Consider the following 24,216-nt stretch of genomic DNA (forward strand, 5'->3'; position numbering starts at 1 on the left):
AGAATGCTTTCTAGACTTGTGCGACTCACCCGAATATGACCCTTGGGGCAGGGCATTTTGATAATAGTTAAAAGACTATACGTAGGTAAACAGGTGCAGGTAAACAAGTGCAGCCGACGGATCGTCTGGAGCTTAAATCGATTGTGGAAACGCTCTTTCCAGAAAGATTAAGCTCCATTCATGCCCCGGAGTCCGAGTCTGCTAATCGGGGCTCAACGAGCACTCAAATTGTTTTAGTTACAGACGAAGAAATCTTAGTAGCTTTCAGAGGTCTTAGAACCAACATAGCTCCAGGGCCGGACGGGATCCCAAATCGTCCGCCGAATAATTCAACGAATGCTTAATCCAAGAGACGTTCCCTGCAAAATGGAAGACCCAAGGCTGGCAAACCACCAGACGAGCCATCTTCATACAGACCGATCTGCCTCTTAGACACCATAGGAAAGATATTTGAGAAATTGATCTGCTCTAGACTGAAGCCTGCTATTGCTAGCGCCGGAGGCCTATCACCAAATCAATTTGGATTCCGGAAGGGCCGGTCAACAAGGGATGCTCTAGAAAAAGTTGTTGGCCTGGCAACTTCCGCCATCCAAGGCACCAGATGGAGGCACTGGACGAAGCAATACTGCATCATCGCGACGTTTAGAATGCCTTCAACACAGCTTGTTGGGATATGATACTGAATGCGCTGTCACAATATAATACAATATCACAAATATCTAAAAGAGATAATAAAGAGCTACTTCAGAGGAACACTGGTATACAACACGAGTGAGGGTCCCCAAACTCATACAGTGTCAGCTGGGGTACCCCAAGGCTCAGTGCTAGGGCCTCTCCTATGGAATATCATGTACGACGGCGTACTGCGCTTGGAAGTACCAGCAGGTGCGCACACCATTGGCTTTGCCGATGATGTGGCCGTCGTCGCCATAGGCAAGGAGCTTAAAGATACAGAGGATATGTGCAATGAAAGTATCAATCGATGGGCTCGAGCTTGCGGCGCACAAGACGGAAGTCGTCTTAGTAAGCAGTCGCAAAAAAGTGGAGACTGCCAATATAAGGATAGGCAGAGTCACCATCGCGTCAAAGAGGGCTATTAAGTATCTTGGCCTCATGTTAGACACAAGATTAACTTTCCGCGAGCACTTAGAATATGTGCATAAAAAGGCAGCTGATTCTTGTAGAGCTCTCTCAAGAATTATGCTTAACACGCGGGGACCTAAACAGCAACGAAGTCTTCTTCTAATGAGCGTCATTAGGTCTGTCATCCTCTCTGCTGCGCCAATATGGTCAAGAGCGATGGCAACGCCGAGCTAGAGCCGGGTCATTTGCGCGATCTACAGACTGAGTGCAATCAGAGTCAGCTGCGCTTTCAGGACTATCTCCGATGATGCGGCGCTTGTCATAGCCGGCATGGTTCGACTGGAGTACCTGCTCGCCGAAGCCGTGGAGCGGAATTCACACGCGTGCGACACAACGCTATCAGGGCGAACAGCATTGCACGATGCTCAGCTAAAGGGCGGTGGACGCACAAGCTCATCCCGGAGCTCGAACCATGGGTTAACCACAAACACGGCGAGGTTAACTTCTATCTTTCGCAGATCCACTCGGGCCATGGATGCTTTCGGAGCTATTTGAAGCGCTTTGGTCACGAGGAAACTGACTGAGTGCCCGTGGTGCGGGCGAGGGCATGTGGAAGACGCCAACCACATCCTCTTCGTATGTGGACGGTTCCTGGAGGAGAGGCGTCGTCTAGGACCCGCTCCATCAGAGCGGGCAACATAGTCAACGCCATGCTGGAATCGGAGGAAGCTTGGGAACTAACAAGCACCTACGCGGCTACAGTGATGATGGAGCTCCGCAGAGTCGAGCGAATAAGAAGACGAGCTGTACCAGGCTAAGGTAGCGCATAGTGCTCGCGAAGCAATGCTTTACAGCCGTCCCGCAAGCATCCCGTGCTATCCGAGCCATAGACACACATATACCCAAATCATACACACGCACACAAACAGACACACACACACATACATATAAACATTTACACACACATAAACACACAAGCATAAACACGCATGGGCGGCAGTGAGCGCATAGTATGAGAACTTAATTGTTTAATAACTTTTTTAGTGGACATACGGTCTTCATGAAACTTTCAGATTATGATTATAACGTGCATATGCATGTATTTGCCAAGGCACAGGTCTCTAGTATTTTAAATACGCCTTTTACAAATGTGAGGGTGAGATACTGCTACAGAAGCTTGATGAGGCCTCACAAACTAAATGGGAAGAGAAATTGGAAAGTGGTGTTCAAGCCATCCCATGGTACTGGACGGCATAACAGACTGCGACAAGGAATCGCTCATTCGGTTCAATGATGGATCCAGCATCTGATCAACTTCTTTTCTTATATCTATCTCTGAATTCAGCCCCTAAGCCCTCCAGGCGCACTGTTCTCTTGTCTATTGCTCGGTTTTATGATCTCCTCGGTTTTGTCGGCAAAATAATAACGAAGGCTAAAATTTTTTTGCAGCAACTATGGAGGCGTAAACTTGATTGGGACGCGAGTCTTCCGTCTGCTTGTCATACTGCATGGCTACACATTTGCAGTAACTTTGGCAGTGGTCTTAGTAGTGAATTTCCCAGGCTATCATTAATACCAGGATCGAAGGTTGAAGTCCATGGATTCTGCGATGCCAGCATCGAGGCATACTGAGCCTGCATTTATATTGTATACAGAGGTCAGCATACCATCAGCAGGTTACTTTGCTCCAAGTATCGAGTTGCGCCTCTAAAAACGCTCACGGTTCCCAAGCTGCAACTATGCGGGGCAGAGTTGCTTGCGCGTCTAATGGATGAAGTGGCTCGCTTAGGCATTTTCGCAGACGAGTTTCATTGTTGGTCTGACTCTACTGAAGCGCTTTCTTGGATAAATGGCGAGCCCGAACGATTTCACGTTTTTGTTTCAAATCGCATCGATACGATACAAGATCTCACATCAGCAATGGAGTGGCACTATCTACCTACAATACTGAATCCCGCGGATATATTATCTCGGGGTGCATTGCCCTCGGAGTTAAATGCATCGTTACTTTGGTTCAACGGGCCAGGTTTCCTCTGCAAGCCCAGATCTCAGTGGCCAGTCTCAGCGCTTGCAGAAAGAATTTCAATTGAGCGTCAAAGAACTGTGCTTCTTGTAAAGCTTCTCTTTGAAGCAATCCATGATGTCTCTATGGACTGCAAACATGTGAATTCTTTTGGCCGCTTGCAGCGTACGTTTGCATACGTATCAGAGTTTATTAAAAACAAGTAAGAAAGATCTAGTCGAGACTGCCCGACTACGAGACTACTACTAAAGCAATAGCTGTTTCAATCATTTTTCGCGTCTTTCTGCGTACACAATACACACACACACACACACACACACACACACAGAGATACGCACGCACGCATAAACACGCATTGGCTGCAGTGGTGGCTTACTAAAGGAACTTAATTGTTCAATAACTTTTCTTGTGGATGTAGTTTCTTCATGAAACTTTCAGATTATGATTATATCATGGATATGTATGTATTTGCCAAAGCACAAGTCTCTAGTATTTTAAATACGCCTTTTAAAAATGTGATGGTGAGGGGATGAATTAGACGTAGGGGGTAAATTTTGACAAAACCCGAAATTGTATAAAATGCATGTAACTATACATAAAATTAATCAATTTGGAGACTCTAGCTTTAAAGATGTAGGAGATATAAATTTATTACTAGTTTTCGATAATGTTTTTAATCGATAATAAAATAACGGGGCAAGTTATCGATATTTAAAAGAAATCTCGATATGTGAGTCCTATACACGGACCCAGGAAAAAAATTTCAAGTCTCTAAATTTTATATCTTCTGAGATCGACGCGTTCAAACATACGGACAGACGGACAGACGGACAGGCGCACGGACGGACAGACGGACACGGCAAAAACGACTCAGCTCGTCGCCCTGAATAAGAATATATATACTTTGTGGGGTCTGCCACGCCTGCTTCTGCCTGTTACATACATTTCAACAAAACAATTATACCCTGATTTCCCATTGAAACTGGATTCAGAGTAGAAAAATATAAAAATATTTTGAAACAATTAAAAAATTAATATAAGTTACACCGATCGGGATTCGAACCGCGATTTTTCGATCGAGCGTCACGCCGCTACTCACTACGCCACCTCACTTCTGAAAGCTGCGGTGGCAAAACTCAAATAGATTCACTGCTGCAGCGATGTGATTCAAAGAATGTTCCAGAAGAAGTTTGAATGTATGTGTGCACACGTATACGATGCTGTTGTAGCTGCTGCACGTGCGTTTGTTAATTGGCCAAATATTTGATGATTTTTAATTAACTTTTGACTGCACGGAATTTAATAAAACTTTCAGCACGTGATTTACATATTATATTGAGTATTTGAGAAATTAAAAAAAAAATAAAAATCATTCACTATTAGCTATAGTGTCATCTGACTTGAACTTGAATGTTTTTACTCGATAAAAACATAACGGGATGATTTATCGAATTTTAAAAGCAAACTCGACAGCCGCGCTGAATATACGGTCATTTAATAAAAAATTCAAGTCTCTAGCTCTTATATCTTCGGAAATCGACGCTTTCAAACATAGGAATAGACGGACAGACGGACAGGCAGACAGACGGACAGGGCCAAATCAACATTTCAACAAAACCATTATACCCTGATTTCCCATTGAAAATGGGTTCAGGATATAAAAAGTCATGGGCCAGGAGTAACGTTAGCAGACATCCGGAACGGCACGCATATACTGTTGAGAATGATTCTGTCTAAGAGGTAGATCGGTCTGTATGAAGATGGTGCAAGGCGAGGGCAAGCTTTAGCGCATGATTTGGGATCCCGTCCGGCGCTGGAGCTGTGTTGATTCTATGACATCTGAGAGCTACTAAGATTTCTCTGACTGTAACTAAAACAATTTGAGTGCTCGTAGGGCTCAAGGATTAGCAGACTCGGACTGCATTTTATACAATTTCGGTTTTTATCAAAATTTACGCCCGCGTCTAACTCAACGGCTCTAGTTACTGGATGAAGATTGGGCAAAATAATTGGATGGCGACAATCGAAGTTTAAAGTTGAGTTTTTGAGACGACCATCGACACGTAGCAGCCCAATTTCATCAAGGAAAGGTGACAGCGAGGCTAGACGGAACCATTCCTTTATTTCGAAGCGCAAATGCACTACTAAGACCACTGCCAAAGTTACTGCAAATGTGTAGCCATGCAGTATGACAAGCAGACGGAAGACTCGCGTCCCAATCAAGTTTACGCCTCCATAGTTGCTGCAAAAAAATTTTAGCCTTCGTTATTATTTTGCCGACAAAACCGAGGGGATCATAAAACCGAGCAATAGACAAGAGAACAGAGCGCCTGGAGGGCTTAGGGGCTGAATTCAGAGATAGATATAAGAAAAGAAGTTGATCAGATGCTGGATCCCATGCAAGGCCAAGTGTCTTTGTAATGTCGCCATCATTGAACCTAATGAGCGATTCCTTGTCGCAGTCTATTACGCCGTCCAGTAACATGGGATGGCTTGAACACCACTTTCTCAATTTAAACATCCCACATGCCAAGACTCCAGCTGTCTTTTGCATAACAAGTCTTGCTTCTTCGACTGAATTTCCTCCACTAATTAAATCATCAACATAGAAATCGCGAAGCAGTACGTCGGACCCGACTGGGAATGCGTTTCTTTCATCTGCGGCAAGCTGATGCATAGCGCGCACAGACAAGAATGACGCTGGTTTTGTTCCATATATTACCGTATCAAGCCTGAAAACTTCCAACTCATCTTCTGGCGAATTCCTCCATAAAATGCATTGTAGATAGCTGTCTGGCTCACGCAACGATACATTTTGGAAATATCGCCGGTGAGCGCAGCTGGATAGATCGGAAGCGCAATAATCTGTCGACCAATTTCGGCTGAATGACGGGACCTGACATTAGAATGTCATTCAACGAATGCCAAGTTGTTGTAGATGCAGATCCATCAAAGACGACGCGAAGCTTGGTGGTTGTGCTATCGTCCTTCAGATCGCAGTGATGAGGAAGAAAATATCTGCATAGATGGAATGAATTTAGAGGAACGCGGGACATGTGACCAAGTTCAAGATACTCTTTCAGAAATGCTGAGTATTGAGACTTTATATGCGGCAAACGTCTCAATTTCTTCTCCAAATTGAGAAACCGATGTCGCGCTTGCTCATAAGATAATAATAATAATCTCCAAGAAGCTAAGCTTAACAGGCAGGCGTACTGTATATTGACCACTAGCCAATCGATTGTAATGCCTCTCAAAATGCGCTTCGCAGTCTGAGTCTTCCTTGCTGAACTTTACAATGGAATCGCTGCAGCGCTCAACTTCCCAAAAGCGACGAACGAGACTGTCCAACTTGATATCAGCACAGCAGTCTGTAATCGGATCCGAAGGCGCCTTTGAAGCCATTAGCAAGGAGTTGTGGTTGCGCCAACTGATACAACCCAACCAAGACGAGTCTTCTGTAACAATGGAAGTCCAGGCATCAACTTGATTTGTCCCACACAGAGCAAAGCAGATCCACTTGTTGCGGCCTATGGAAAGCTGGATCTGCCAGTACAATATTTTGCGGTATGCTCCAATTGCTCGTATTTACATTAGAACTGGGCTGCCTGCCAGTTATATTTGTAGCTACCATAGCTGTTATGCTAGTTGTATAGTCAGATGCGTGAGCTTGAAGAGTGAGGCAAATGCTGCTTCCATCCATGGCAACATTGGAATCGCCTACGCCGCATACAGATGCAACCGATTTGGTTCTCTTAAGTTGTAGGAGATTCGCAAATCTGACTGTAATGAGATGTAGTTGAGAGCCTGAATCTAAAAGTGCACGACAAGGAACAAGTTCGCCAAACCGATTCCTTGCCAGAACCACTGCGGTAGCCAGGAGTACAACATCGCTGTGCCGATCCTTGGATAAGAGAGTAGTGGCTGGTGCTGAGGGCTGAGGGATGGTATGTACTCTTGATGTTGAAGATTGTTGATGGGTGGATGGGATTGCTATGTGCTGGAGTGGCCGAGATGAAGAAGCGTATGATGCTTGACTCCACAGACCCGACAACTGCGCGAGCCACATTGTCGCGACTGATGACCGCCCTTGAGACAATTTAAACATAAGCCAGCCTTTCGGACCTCATTCAGGCGAAGACTAGGAGACAAGTTTGCGAATCTTGGGCATTTGTAGATTGTGTGCTCAAGATCATTACAAAAACTGCAACTGTGCGTACTGTGGCCGGTTATGAGAAATGCTGATCTGCTGGTAGCAACCTTACTGCAAGAATTCATCGGCTTACTTGACGAATAGTTTGTAAGAGCAAATTTAATCGATTCCAAAGTACGGCAACGAAGTTTAAGAAATGAGGAGACTTCTTCATATCTGGGTATCTGAAGAGCCATCTCTGAGTTGTCCAATTTCTCTTCCCATTTAGCTTGTGAGGCCTCATCAAGCTTCTGTAGCAGTATCTGAGCAATCATGGCACTGGCTAGTTGCTCTGTTGTGCCCACGCACGCATATGGACATTGAAGCTGTCAGATAGCTCACGCAGCTTGGTTATGGATCCATTTTCCACTCTTTTGAGACCTAAGATCTTTACGATGTGGGCCTGGAAGATTAAATGTCGGTTATCATATCTCTGCTACAATAACTTTATGGCAATTGTATAATTATCATTAGAAATTTCGAAAGAGCGAACCGTATCCAACGCTGCGCCGTCGAGGCAGGACCGGAGGTGCTGAAGTCTTTCCATATTGTTGATTTCTGGCCGACTTTCAATAATTGTAAAAAACATTGAGTAGAAATCAGCCCAATTCGCATTTCCACCGCTTAACGCAGGTAGCTTTAATGGCGGAACGCAGCTGCGGCCTGCATTCTGGGAGCGGATGCGTGAGGAGGGTCACTTGGACGACTAAACGTGGAACTATGATGCACTTGAGCAGTACGACTTTGAACTTCGGACATTATTGTTGACTGCATGACCATTATTAAATCATCAAAGTCAGTGCGCAAATCGCTGGACATCTCAGTAAAGTCGAGCTCCTCTAGACTTTCATGGGCCTTGCTAAAGGAGTGGCTTAGCTTGTCGATATACTCCAGTAGAACCTTTAATGTACTGTCATTGTGATCGGCAAGAGCATCTGAATCGACTTTGACTTGTAGCTTTTTTACGCGTTCAAACACCGACTGTACCTGGAGCTCATAAAACCGCACGCGATCTTCGGGAGCAACTACACTAGCATATAAATTCGCCATGACGAGTACAGCACAAGAGTAACACGATAGAGTTCAAAGTCGTTTGTGCGAGAGCGATTGCGAGAGTAAAGTAAATGTTTGATGCTATAGCGCAGACATAAAACTTGGAATATGTAAGTCTTATTTGTTGAGCAGAGCACTTGCAACTTTAATAAACTGCCACAGAATTATATTATGGTACCACTAACCACAGAACACATAGACCGGACAAGTAGTGTAAAGCGTATTGCACACTTTTTTTCGGGAGTTATCTCCCAGACCACTTCGTATTTGCTCGGCTCTTCACTTTTAGGTTCGAGCTACGAAAATAGACGGAAGCACAATCATTTCGCTTCATGCGCTCGACCGAGATGGTCAAATGTTGAACAAAAGATCCCTCTATGCTCAATGTTTCCCTTGCTCTCTCTCTCTCTCGATGCTCTCTGCTCTCTCGAATGTGTATATGTATGTATACATGTGAGGCTCACATTGTGAGCACAAGCAGCAGCTCACGAAAATTGAAATTTCTTCGCAGCAAGAACCCATGTCTTCCCTTCTGAGTGAAGAGTATACCGAACTTTTCAAACCGTTTGCCATGCGTTTTCGTTATTATTTGTGGGAAGAGTATGAAAGCGTTGGTGCGCATAATGAAAATGTTTTCGCGACGAGCATGCATACATACACTGTCCCTTGCTACATGTACTATGAGCATTTATATGCCTGTGTGCAAAGACCTTGCTGGCTATAGCAATTTGAAATCCTAGCATTTGCATTTGGTCGATCTTGTGAAGTGCTCACACTTACATAAATATGTTTGATTGTGTGTACGCAGGGGCCGCGATGCTCACAAATGATGGGGTAATCATTGTAGAAGCAGTTCAGTGCCTTTATATGTATGTGCGTGAGTGTATGTTTTAATTGAAGAGGCGCGCTTACATTTAAGTAGATGATTTTATTTCAATGGTCGTGGGTTTGCCTATCAGAATGATTTTTGCTAAAAATGTAGTACCTGATCAATCCCTGTGGCCAAATTGGAATGCGATTTTCGATCCCTTGTACCTGCACATATACAGGTGAAATTTACCTTTTTAATAAGAAGCATATGTATGTACATACATACATATACTGGCTAAATGGACCCATTTTAAAGAGTGCATCTTTTAGATGTCATAAAAATCATGCAATTAAAAAATACCTTTAAAATTAATAGGAAGTGCACTTGTTACTTTAGTTAATCATCACAATATATTGGCTAGTGGACTATAAAAACTTGAAATGATATACGCATGTCGAAATTACTGATTAAGTCATAAAGGCTCATTTGGCAGTCACTCTACAATTCAAACAATACAAAATTGACAAACTACTGAATCGCCAGACAATTACTATCCCATCTCATACATACATACACATATGTATGCAAATGTATGTGCTCCCTCAAAGGCCAATCACCGGTAAATTTTGGGCATTACAATTTGCTCAGGCAGCAAGAGTTACGCACACAGGCCACAAATGCTCACACATGTTTCCAGAGACTGCAAGTGTGTGTATGCTTGCCCGTCGCGAAATCATATTCTTTATGCGTATCAACGCTTTTCTACTCTTCCCACGAATAACCATCGAAACGCTTACATTTTGTTTGCATGAGCGTGACAAACGCTTTTATGATTTCGGTATACCCTTCACTCAAACGGAAAGAGCTGGGATCGTCGCCAAGAAATTTCAATTTTTGTGCGCTGCTGAGTTCGGTGATTTGAGCGACCATAGAGAGAGATAGAGAGAGAGAGTAGGACAAAAGCACATAGTCGTGATTCATATAAGAATAGCACCATTTCGGTTGAGCGCTTGCAGCGCACTGACTTTGCCGTGCAATATTTTCACTGCTCGAACCTCCAGCGACCGAGCAGAGCAAATACGAAGTAAAGTGGTCGACCAACTTAACATTTTCTAGTCTATGTGTTCTCTGGTCAGTGCTCTGACCAAACAACACATAGACTAGACATGTAGAGCAACGTTTTTCCACGCCGCAACATCTGTCTAGCAGGTCCCGGTCAACTTCGTATTCGCTCGGCTTGGTATTGGATGGCTCGGGTAATCAAAGATAGCACGACGAAATCAGTGCGCTCTAAGCACGCAAACGAAATGGTCATGTATGCGCTTTGCCTTTTTTGTCTTTCTCTCTCTCTCTCTATCTCTCTCTCTCTCTCTCTCTCTCTCACTCTCTCTCTCTCTCTCTCTCTCTCTCTCTCTCTCACTCTCTCTCTCTCTCTCTCTCTCTCTCTCTCTCTCTCTCTCTCTCTCTCTCTCTCTCTCTCTCTCTCTCTCTGTGGACTCTCAAATCATGAAGCTCAGCTGCGCACAAAAATTGAAATTTCTTCTCTACGGTCCCAGCTCTTTCCTTTTGAGTGAAGAGTATACCGAAATCTTAAAATCGTTTGCGACATTCATGGAAACAAAATTTTAGCGTTTCGATATACATATATATTTATGGGAAGGGTATGAATACGTTGACGGGCAACGGGCATGCACACACACACTTGTAGTCCCTTGCTACATGTATGAGCATTTGTGACCTGCGTGCCTTACTCTTGCTGCTTGTAGCAATTTTAAAGCCCAGCATTTGCATTTGGTCGGTCTTACGCACTGTCATAACCACTTTACACAGATGTACTATGTATGAACATACATATGTACATAAGTACATTTATATATTATTATTGCCAATCATTTTTATACCCTGAACCCATTTTCAATGGGAAATCAGGGTATAATGGTTTTGTTGAAATGTATGTAACAGGCAGAAGGAGGCGTGGCAGACCCCACAAAGTATATATATTCTTGATCAGGGCGACGAGCTGAGTTGATTTGGCCCTGTCCGTCTGTCCGTCTGTCCGTCCGTCCGTCTGTCCGTATGTATGAACGCGTCGATTTCAGAAGATATAAGAGCTAGAGACTTCAAATTTTTTTTAAAATGTCCGTAATTACAGCGCGCATATCAAGTTTATCATTAAAAATCGATAACTCATCCCGATCTTTTTTTATCGATAAAAAACCTTATCGAAAACCAGTTATAAAATTATATCTTCTACACCTTTATCGCTAGAGTCTCCAAATTTTTAATGTATGCTTACATGCAATTTATACAATTTCGGTTTTTGTTAAAATTAGCCCCCCACCTCTAAATTCACCCCCTCACCCTCACTTTTGTAAAAAGCGTATTTCAAATACTAGAGACTTGTGCTTTGGCAATTACATGCATATCCATGTTATAATCATAATCTGAAAGTTTCATGAAGATCGTACGTCCATAAAAAAAAAGTTATCAAACAATTAAGTTCTCATAATAAGCGCACACTGCAGCCCATGCGTGTTTATGCGTGGGTGCTTGTGTGTGTATGTGTTTGTGTATGTGTATGTATGTGGGTGTGTATGTGAGTGTGTATGCGTTTGTGTCTGTATGCGTGTGTGTGTATGTATGCCTGCGTGTGCGTACGTGCGTGTGTGTGTGTGTGTGTGTGCGTGTTTCTTGTGTAAGCTGAAAGACGCGAAAAATTATTGAAATATCTATTGCTCCAAGGGTTCAGGGGATCTCGTAGTCGAGCAGTCTCGACTAGAGCTTTCTTACTTGTTATAAATGTGTTTATATCCGTAAATAATTATATATAATTAAAATTATTTTATACACATTTTCTACCGAAAAAATTATCGTAAAACACTACTAACTTTAATAAATGCTTTGCAATATATGAAATACACATGTCATATTATTACACTCAAGCTTTACTCATTATTGTCAAAATTTTCAAATTAAGTCATTATGGCCCATTTGATAGTCACCCTACGATTCAAACCATACAAAATTTACAAACTATTATCCAGAGACAATTAGCTTGCCATCCCATAAAAGCATACTTACTTCACAAGGCAGACCAACGGCAAATTTTGGGCTTTACAATTTGCACAGGCTGTTGTGCACAGAAAGAATACATTTTCGCAACGAGCATGCACACACACATTTACATCCTTGCTACGTGTATGAGCTTTTGTGTGCGTGCGTCGCGAAACTCAATTCTTTCTCAGTATTTTCGTGAATCATCAGTTACAGTCCCGTTTTACATGCATGTATAAGCCCTTATGTGTTAGTATGGGAAACTATTCTTGCTGCCTGTGGAATATGAAGGGAAATGGATTCGTCGCCAAGAAACTTTAATTTTTGTACGCAACTGGCTTGAGCGGAAAAACATATATACATACATATGTACATATAAATTTACATTTATAAATTTATTTTTCAATGTTATTGAATTATCTTTGTTTTTATTATTGATTTGTTTACTGTTTATTTATTGTTAATACATATACATATATTGAATTTTATGTTTTAAATTTATGAAATAATAGTAAACAAATTCCTATTTAAAACAATTGTTTTTATGAATTGATGACTTCGGTAGGCAAGCACACGATCATTGATACAAATTAAAAGGTACTTAAATAGAAGCGCGATTCTGCAATGCGAACCCTAAATTGGTCAACCAATTCTAAGTTTAGGTAGGCACACGCCAATGTTCATGTCCCCTGCATACACATATGCACATACACACACGTACATGTAAAAGCAAATGCTTCTACAAGTTCTATTCCATAATTGTGAGCATCGCATCCCATGTGAACACATACACAATCAAATGATACATGTGCAAGACCCACCAAATGCAAATGCTGGGCTTTAAAATTTCTACAAGCAGCAAGAGTAACGTACGCAGGTCACAAATGCTCATACATGTAGCAAGGGACTACAAGTGTGTGTGTGCATGCCCGTCGCGAGAATATGAATTCTTTATACGCCTCAACGCATTCATACCCTTCCCATAAATATATATGTAGATCGAAACGCTAACATGTTGTTTGCATGAAAGTTTTGTTTGCTGTTGAGCTTCATGATTTGAAAGCCCACAGAGAGAGAGAGAGAGAGAAAGAAAGAGAGAGAGAAAGAAAGAGAGATAGTTAGAGAGAGAGAGGGAGAGTAAGACAAAAAACGCAAAGCGCATACATGACCATTTCGTTTGCGTGCTTAGAGCACACTGATTTCGTCGTGCTATCTTTCATTACCCGAGCCAGCCAATAGCAAGCCGAGCGAATACGAAGTTGGCCGGGACTTGCTAGACAGATGCTGCGGCGTGGAAAAACGTTGCTCTACATGTCTAGTCTATGTGTTGTTTGGTCAGTGGTAATACATAAGTGAAAATAGCGCAAATGAAGACATATTAGAATTTAATGAAAACATATTATAGTCAGTTTAAAACGGAACAGCCAAATATAATTTTCGCCTCAATCTAAAACACATCAAATATGGCATATGAGCACTAACCAGAGAACACATAGACTAGACATGTAGAACAAACTTTTTCAACACCGAAAAAATGCGCTGAAGCGACCGGACAACTTCGTATTTGGTCGGCTCGGTCATTTGAGGCTCAAGCAGTGAAAATAAGGCACGACAAAATCAGTGCGCTGCGACTGCTGCCACGAAATGTACACATTATTATATGAAGCACGGTTATGCGCTCTTTTTCCCTTACTCACTCCCTCTCTTTATGCTCTCTCTCTCTCTCTCTCTCTCTCTCTCAGAAATTGAAAATTGTTCTCGACGATCCCAGCTCTTTCCTTTTAATTGAAGGGTATACCGAAATCATAAAAGTACTTGTCACGATCTTGTAAATAAAATGTAAGCGTTACGGTGGTTATTCGTGGGAAGGGTATGAAAGCGTTGATGTGGTGGTAAATCTCATACATATACCATCCAGTGTTGCCGTTTTGGCTTATTTTTGGCCAGATCTGGCTTGGAAATTGCGGATAGCATAAAATCTGGCTTATTTATGAATTGAATCTGCTAATAATACCGATTAATAGACAAACTAACAAGCAGGCAACTATTAAAGGCTAACATCACAAGTTCTGCAATACTTGCATCTCTAACATACATATAGTGGTTAGATAGATTTGCTGTTGCGCTTCGCATACTACTGCTTTAAAATTACTACAAGCAGCAAGAGTAACGCACGCAGGTCACAAATGGTCATACATGTGGCAAGGGACTACAAGTGTGTGTGTGCATGCCCGTCGCGAGATCATATTCTTTATGCGCCTCAACGCATTCATACCCTTCCCATAAATATATATCGAAACGCTAACATTTTGTTTGCATGAATGTCGCAAACGATTTTAAGATTTCAGTATACTCTTTACTCAAAAGGAAAGAGCTGGGACCGTCGCGAAGAAATTTCAATTTTTGTGCGCTGCTGAGCTTCATGATTTGAGAGCCCACAGAGAGAGAGAGGGAGAGTAAGACAAAAAACGCAAAGCGCATACATGACCATTTCGTTTGCGTGCTTAGAGCGCACTGATTTCGTCGTGTTATCTTTCATGACCCGAGCCAGCCAATACCAAGCCGAGCGAATACGAAGTTGGCCGGGACCTGCTAGACAGATGTTGCGGCGTGGAAAAACGTTGCTCTACATGTCTAGTCTATGTGTTGTTTGGTCAGTGGTTGGGCGCAGCAGCTAAAAATTTCTCTTAATTAGGGCTGCAAATCCATCGATGGTGGCTCCACTCGATAATTTCTCCATCGATGGAAAAAACTATCGAGTATATCGATGGTTCCATCGAAAATTTAAAAAGCGGTAAGAGAACATTTTTTGAAGTTCGAGTACTTAGCTATTCAACTGTTTATATTATTTACATTTGAATATTTCGCAATTTATATTGTATTTGAATTTAAAAAATTTTTTATTTTCGTGTTTTTTTTTTTTAACAATATTATATTTAGCTGATTTTCTCAAACATCATTCTTATTAGCATAAAACAAAAACAATATCATATCGCATATCGCAACACATAATGGCACGTCGCAGTCAAATAATTGATGCTACTTTGGGAAGTCTAGCTATCCGTTATGACAGAGCAATAATTTACTTGCTTAAGCTGAGTCTTCACTTTAGTTTTCAGCTCATCATACATATTTTGAATATGCACATTTTGTAGCGTTGTGCGGCTTGGATGTATGTACTTCCACGGTATGCTTGGATGCAATAAATTTATTAAATATTTTAAGCCTTCGTCTTCCACGATACTGTACGGTGGTACATCTCGAGCTACCATTCGAGCAACCGCTCTGTTGATATTACTTTCTTTTGATGATGACATTTCATATGTGTCATGGCATTTTACAAATTAATTTTGTTTAAATTAGATAAATCATTTGATCTCATTGGATGAGCACGTTTGAGATGCTCTAGCAAATTGGACGTATTGCCACTTGTTCTGTATTCTTTACCGCAAAGGCGACACTTGGCAAACATTTTGTTTTGTCACTTGTCGAAATGTGTTCAAGCCTGCAATGTCTTTTTTTCGTTTTTTCGCCTCATCAGCATTTGACATCGGATCACCGGATCACCGGTCGCATCACTCTTATCTTTCATATTTAATAATTATTAATAAAGTTTAGGCGGTTTGACGGTTTTAGGAATTTATCCATATTACCACTAACCAGAGAACACATAGACCGGATACGTAGTGTAAAGCGTTTTGCACACTTTTTTCGAGCGTTAACACCCCAGACAACTTCGTATTCGCTCGGCTCCTCACTTTTAGGTTCGGGTTACTAAAATATACGAAAGCACAATCATTTCGCTTCATGCGCTCGACCGAGATGGTCAAATGTTGAAGAAAAGATCCCTCTATGCTCAACGTTTTCCTTGCTCTCTCTCTCTCGATGCTCTCTGCTCTCTCAAATGAGTATATGTATGTATGCATGTGAGGCTCACATTGCAGTGCTGCCAGAATTTTGAAGGCAAGAATTGCTAGAATTTCAAAAAAAAGTTGCTAAAATTGCTAAAAAATTTATTAAAATTGCTAAAAGAAATTGCCAAATTTTGTTAAAATTTTATATGTTAAATTTATTACTTTTATTTATGATTAAGTTTTTAAATGATAGTTAAAATGTCGTCCAATTGTTCCAATATACTTTCTTCATCATTAATATCATATTTGGAGCTGCATCTGCTATGCATATCGCGTCGCCCACTTCAATAAGCTCAAGGCTTAGAAATGTTGAGACAATTGTGCCTTTACTATTGCTGAAATAGTTAATACCAACTCCTAAAGATTTAAGAAAATTTAAACAATTCGTCTAGCAAAAGACTGAATGCCGAGTCACCAATATCAGCCCGCAAATTTTCCGCAAAGTGCTCTGCCCAATTTTATGTTTGCTACCGATTGGCAAGCTGCAAATTGGTGCGCACATAATTGCGACAAATGATCGCTTGTCACTATTGCTGCGTGTTTTGCAATGTATGTATAGGCACAGTGCAGCCTCATGCTCCTCCGTCTTGTCACTTTTTACAACAAAAGGCAACTTGTTTTTTTTGTGTACACGCACCCATCGCTCTTATATATTTTTTTGTGGCAGCGTGGTGGCGCACATCATAAAGCTTCGCGCCAATAGTGCACTTGCAATAGGCGCAATAGGCCCTTGTTGAGTCTGTGTCATCCTTGCGAATCCACTCTTTAAACTCGCCACTCAACCACACATCGCGAAATTTTTGGGTATACGTTTTTGGCGTATTTTATAAAACTTTTAATGAATCTAACAAAACAGCATACAATTTAAAGCTCAGCGCACTAATGACACTCGATCACTTTCGATGAATTTGTAAACTACTTATTGTTCACAACTATGGAACTATTGTTCACGAGTTTGTGCATTTATCGATATTGTTATGATTTTGAACAAGTTGAGTTCTTTTTAAGATGATGTTATTGTGAGATCACAAAAATCACAAAATTGCTAAAAGTTGCATAATTTTTTTTTAAACAGCTATATTTGTGGCTAATAGCAATTTAAAAAAAAATTGCAAACTCAAATTCAAAATTGCTAGATCTAGCAACTTAATGGCTAAAATGGCAGCACTGTCACATTGTGAGCACAAGCAGCAGCTCACGAAAATTGAAATTTCTTCGCAGCAAGAACCCATGCCTTCCCTTCTGTGTGAAGAGTATACCGAACTTTTCAAACCGTTTGTCATGCGTTTTCGTTATTATTTGTGGGAAGGGTATGAAAGGGTTGGTGCGCATAATGAAAATGTTTTCGCGACGAGCATGCACACACACACTTACAGTATGCTACATGTACTATGAGCATTTGTATGCCTGTGTGCAAAGCCCTTGCTGGCTATAGAAATTTGAAATCCTAGCATTTGCATTTGGTCAATCTTGTGAAGTGCTCACACTTACATAAATATGTTTGATTGTGTGTACGCAGGGGCCGCGATGCTCACAAATGATGGGGTAATCATTGTAGAAGCAGTTCAGTGCCTTTATATGTTGTGCGTGTGTGTATGTTTATAAGTGTATGCATGCGACTTGAGCATTGACGTGTGCCTACGACAACTTAGAATTGTGTGAACGATTTTGGGTTTGACCGGAAGAGGCGCGCTTAATCAGTAATTTTGGCAATAAAGATCATTGTGCCACTGGTTGGTTGGTGTTACGGATATCCACTTCACGCAAATGTATATGTACATATTTACGTACATTTATATACTTATTTATCTAAATATATATATATATATATATATATATATATATATATATATATATATATATATATATTAAATATTTTATTCAAATTTCAACCGAAAAAATTTTATCGGGATACACTAATATTTTTATTACCAAACCAAACCATCAAAAAAATTAATTTGAAAAGGAATGTCAAAATACTTTTGTCCACTCAAATAATAAATAATTATTATAAAAAAACAAGTAAGAAAGCTTACACAAGAAACACGCACACACACACGCACGTACGCACACACATGCATACACACACAAACACATACACACACACATACACACACATACACACACATACACAAACATTTACATACATATACACACACAAGCATAAACACGCATGGGCGGCAGTGAGCGCTTACTATGAGAACTTAATTGCTTAATAACTTTTTTTGTGGACGTACGATCTTCATGAAACTTTCAAATTATGATTATGACATGGATATGCATGTAATTGCCAAAGCACAAGTCTCTAGTATTTGAAATACGCTTTTTACAAAAGTGATGGTGAGGGGGTGAATTTAAGGGTGGGGGGTAAATTTTAACAAAAACCGAAATTGTATAAATTGCATATAAGCATACATTAAAAATTTGGAGACTAGCAATAAAGGTGTAGAAGATATATTTTATAACTGGTTTTCGATAAGGTTTTTTATCGATAAAAAAAGATCGGGATGAGTTATCGAATTTTAATGATAAACTTGATATGCGCGCTGTAATTACGGACATTTAAAAAAAATTTGAAGTCTCTAGCTCTTATATCTTCTGAAATCGACGGTGTTCATACATACGGACAGACGGACAGACAGACGGACAGGGCCAAATCAACTCAGCTCGTCATCCTGATCAGGAATATATATACTTTGTGGGGTCTGCCACGCCTCCTTCTCCCTGTTACATACATTTCAACAAAACCATTATACCCTGATTTCCCATTGAAAATGGGTTCAGGGTATAATAATTATTTACGGATATAAACACATTTATAAACATGATTAGCAATAATAATATATAAATGTACTTATGTACATACATATGTATGTATGTTCATACATAGTACATCTGTGTAATGTGGTTATGACAGTCCGTAAGACCGACCAAATGCAAATGCTGGGCTTTAAAATGGCTACAAGCAGCAAGAGTAACGAACGCAGGTCACAAATGCTCATACATGTGGCAAGGGACTACAAGTGTGTGTGTGCATGCCCGTCGCGAAATCATATTCTTTATGCGTATCAACGCTTTCATACCCTTCCCACGAATAACCATCGAAACGCTTACATGTTGCTTGCATGAGCGTGACAAACGCTTTTATGATTTCGGTATACCCTTCACTCAAAAGGAAAGAGCTGGGATCGTCGCGAACAATTTTCAATTTCTGTGCGCTGCTGCTATTTGAGAGGCCATGGAGAGAGAGAGAGAGAGAGTAGGACAAATAGCGCATAGCCGTGCTTCATATAAGAATGGCACCATTTTGTTTGAGCGCTTGCAGCACACTGATTTTGTCGTGCAATATTTTCACTGCTTGAGCCTTAAGAGACTGAGCCGAGCAAATACGAAGTTGTGTAGTCTCCTCAGCGCATTTTTTCGTCGGTGAAAAAATTTGTTCTAGATGTCTAGTCTATGTGTTCTCTGGTTAGTGTCAGTGGTCAGAGCTATTACAAGATTAACCAACGCAATTATGTAAAAAATACGATATTAAGGCAAACAACATTTTTCATTTCATTTCATTTTATACAAAAATATCGATATATTGATATTTTGTTATATTTCTTTACTAAAAAGGTTTTATTTTTAGATTTAATATATGTATATGAATATAAGCAAAATATAAAATGCTTTTAATTTTTCATAAATTATTTAATAAAAATTAAATATTTTGCTAACAGTTACATGGAAATATTCCTAGTAGGGTAGAAATTTGTATATGTATCTGCAAATACGCCGGCTATAGTGTTCGTCGTTTATTGTGGGATGGAAACGTATTTAAATGTGGAAAGTTTAGTATATATTCCGATTTGTATTTTAATGTTGATAATGCAGCCCTATTAATAAAAGAACTAGTAGTTCGGAAAGTAGTCGCAAGCTTAAAGAACTATTGAAGTGAGCTATTTTCGGTGATCTGAATGTGTTGTAAACGATGAAAAACTGATAAGTTGTCTTTAACTTTGTTTTCTAATTTGGTTTAAAGTTATAATTTAAAATATAACAAAAAACAGACCAGATTTACTTATTCCATAACAACAGTGTAAAAAATACTAGCTATTTATAATAATGTATAATGTACCACATAAGTATCACCAAGTTTGTCGTTTGTGTCTCACTTTGGTCAATGAGCGCGATATTGCAGATTTACAAATATATAAAAAGGAAAAAATTTCCAACGAATCACATAAAAAATATTATAGTCACAACGTGAAACAGTGCAATATAAATGAAAATGTATCAAAATGTGAATGTACTGTATTTGACCCAAAAACATGTTGCTGTGAATGTGATAACTCGTTATCAGCAGTGCAAAATAACAATGAAACTGATTCATTTAATAAGTTTCAAAAAAATTATTACACACCGAGTGTGCCTTCTGCTTCCACCAGCCCGCCATGCACTATTGAATCAAATACATTTGATCCCAAATTTTCAAAAAAAAACAGGCAACAAACTAATTCGACACCAATACATTTTCAATCTTCATTGCCGAGCAATAATCAAAAATTAAAAAAGGACATAACATCCACATCGATCAATCATGGAGACCAGAATATTATACATGGTTTAGTTAACACTGTTAAATCGACTCCGACAAAAAATGATTTTTATACATGTGACGAAAATACTTCAACAAACGATGAGAGCACTCAAGAGCATAAAGATGATTCATCACCACACATTACAATTCAGATATTAAACTGTCTCTCTATTAAGGTAAGCCGAAGTAGTTTTAATTCCATACACAAACCTACACTCGTACGTACACTTGTATACATACATATGCTTAAAGTTGTGTGTTTTCCGTTCATACATGTATGTATATACTTCGTAATTATATATACGTCGTCATTACATTAAAAAATAGAACTGGTAGAATTGTCTTCTCCTGCAAAATAAAAATCCAGATGAGCACAATAAATTCTGCTTACATACTGTGACGAACTGAATTATTGGCACATCAATATTATTATTATATTATTAAACAATAAACAATTAAATTTTAGCAATCTTTAAAATATTTTGAAACGTTTTTTAATGAAAAACAATAGGGAATTTTTTAAATTATACACAAAAAAAAAAAAAAAAAAAAAATATTTCGAAAAACTTCATCGTACATTTAACAAAAATTAAATAACCAAAAAAAAAAAACCTTAATTTCGCTGTACAAAATTATTGGCACACTTAGTATTTATACCCTGAACCCATTTTCAATGGGAAATCAGGGTATAATGGTTTTGTTAAATGTATGTAACAGGCAGAAGGAGGCGTGACAGACCCCATAAAGTATGTATATTCTTAATCAGAGTGACTTGCTGAGTCGATTTGGCCCTGTCCGTCTGTCCGTATGTTTGAACGCGTCGATCTCAGAAGATATAAGAGCTAGAGACTTAAAATTTTCGTTCGGAAGGTGCAAGTGGATCCCAAAATATCACCTACACAGATTGCTGCTGAAGTTACAAAAGAAATGTGGAAGGATATGCACCCGATTACGATACGAAGAGTACTGCACATGGCCAAATACAAAGTGCGTGTGGTTAGACGAAAACCGTGCTTCAAAGGTGCTTATAAAAAGCAAACGCTTCTTTTTATAAGCACCTAAGAAAAATTTTAGGAAGCCATCTGATTATTGAAGTCAAGTCTTCTTCTGTGATGAGTGGAAATTCAATATATTTCGATCGGATGGGCGTTAAACTACTTAGAGAATGCCGAATACTTCGTTTCAGAAAAACAATATTACGCCAAGCGATAAGCATGGTGGTTGTCGGGTGATGGCCTGGGGTTGCATATCTGCTGCAGGTGTACCCGAATTGGTATTTGTAGACGGTGTAATGGATAAACATTTGTATTTTTGAGTAATAACCTTTAAAATAATTCTGAAAATCTACAACTACCAAGCTCGTTTACATTTCAACATGATAATGACCCCAAGCATTCTGCTCATATCGTCAAAATATGGCTACCGCCCATGTGTTACCGCACCCACCACTATCTCCAGACCTAAATAGAATTGAACGCTTATGGAAAGAATTGAATATGCGCATCTCAATAGGTAATAACAAAACAAGCCGACCTAAAAGAAGCTCTCATTGAGGAATGGCAAAAATTTAGTGAAGACGTCACTCAAAAATAATTTTTTTTGGTGCCAAACCTATTATTAGCCTTTTTTAAAGTTTAAAGGATACATACCCAATGTTAATTATAGTTATTATCAAATTTTTTCATTTTTATTTATTTATTTTTTTTTTTGAAGTGCTAATAATTTTGTTCAGAAAAATCGAGGTTTATTTTTGGTTATTGAATTAAAAAAAAAAGTACTTTGAAATTTTTCGCAATATTTTTACTGTATAATTTAATAAATACCCAATTTTTTTTGGAATATTTTTTGTTTCACTAAAAAAACGTTAAAACAAAATTATAAAATTGTTTTAAAGTTTAAAAAGCTTGCTGTGCCAATAATTTAGTTCATCACTGTACATATGATTGTATGTATGCATGTATATACAACAAAAATTAAAAGAGTACAATATATAACGGATATAACATATGTAATAAAATGTATTTGAAAGTTTATGTAAACGTAATTACGATTTTTGAATAGTCTCATATAATCATCTAAATATTATTCCATTTAAAAAATTATATGAACAAATTTTTCAGCAGTGCGTTAATACATAATGAATGACTGATAAATAAGCCCTCATTTAAATTTTTTGGATATCTTTACTGGCTTAGCGGAAATAGGGCTTTAAAATTGTACTATACCGCTGCACATTATAAGTTATGAGCCACTGTATATAAGAATAAGCTATGCATTTTTTGGAGATAAGGCTCTATAATTTTGTACCTATGAAACTTCAGACTGCTTCCTAACTCCTTACTCCTCCCAAAACCAGCTAATGAGAATATTCACTACGAGAATATATGACCCTGCCCTGATTTCCCATTTTCAATGGGTTCAGCGTATAACAAGTAAGAAAGCTCTAGTCGAGACTGCTCGACTACAATATCCCCTGAGCCCTTGGAGTAATAGCTATTACAATCATTTTTCGCGTCTTTCAGCTTACACAAGAAACACAAACACACACACACAGACACACACGCACGCACGCACATACACAAACATTTACACACACATGCACAAACACATACACACACAAGCATAAACACGCATGGGCGCAGTGTGGGCTTACTATGAGAACTTAATTGCTTAATAACTTTTTTTGTGGACATACGATCTTAATGAAACTTTCAGACTATGATTATAACATGGATATGCATGCATTTGCCAAAGCACAAGTCTAGTATTTGAAATACGCCTTTTGCAAAACTGAGGGTGAGGAGGTGAATATAGGGGAGGGGGTAAATTAAAAAAAAAACCGAAATTGTATAAATTGCATATAAGCATACATTAAAAATTTGGAGACTAGCAATAAAGGTGTGAAGATATAATTTTATAACTGGTTTTCAATAAGGGTTTTTATCGATAAAAAAAGATCGGGATGAGTTATCGATTTTTAATGATAAACTCGATATCCGCGCTGTAATCTCTGCTCTTATATCTTCTGAAATCGACGCGTTCATACATACGGACAGACGGACAGGGCCAAATCGACTCAGTTCGTCACCCTGATCAAGAATATATATACTTTGTGGGGTCTGCCACGCCTCCTTCTGCCTGTTACATAAATTTTAACAAAACCATTATACCCTGATTTCCCATTGAAAACGGGTTCAGGTTATAACAAGTAAGAAGGCTCCAGTCGAGACTGCTCGACTGGGAGATACCCTGAACCCTCCAAGCTGATATTCTAATCATTCTGCACTTCTTTTATGCACACATACATACACATGCATCCACACGCACGCATAAGCCTGCGCTCTGCTAACTGCGCAGTAAGCAGCGACTGCGCTTGGGCTGCGCTGCAGTGTGGGCCATATTATGAGAATTTATTTGTCGAATAATTTCTTTTGTAGACATACGATCTTAATGAAACTTTCAGAGGGTAATCATAATGTTCAAATGTATGTACATTCCAAAGCA

General features: G+C 39.5%; 1 protein-coding gene across 3 annotated transcripts in view; it reads left to right on the plus strand.

The window, feature by feature from the left end:
- Window positions 1–20,026: 20,026 nt before the first annotated feature.
- Window positions 20,027–24,216, plus strand: part of GATAd (GATA zinc finger-domain containing protein GATAd) — a 101,808-nt gene continuing 97,618 nt past the window's right edge. Inside the window, exon 1 of one of the 3 annotated variants that reach the window (XM_089465666.1) lies at window positions 20,027–20,888. In XM_089465666.1, the coding sequence (XP_089321792.1) occupies window positions 20,238–20,888 (651 nt within the window). In that variant the 5' untranslated portion in view covers window positions 20,027–20,237. The remainder of the gene's footprint in view (window positions 20,889–24,216) is intronic. The other 2 variants (XM_089465665.1, XM_089465664.1) reach the window with 2 other exon arrangements.

Source organism: Drosophila arizonae, chromosome 3 (assembly GCF_054131065.1).
Source record: "Drosophila arizonae isolate 15081-1271.41 chromosome 3, UAZ_ARI_1.0, whole genome shotgun sequence".
Classification (NCBI taxonomy): domain Eukaryota; kingdom Metazoa; phylum Arthropoda; class Insecta; order Diptera; family Drosophilidae; genus Drosophila; species Drosophila arizonae.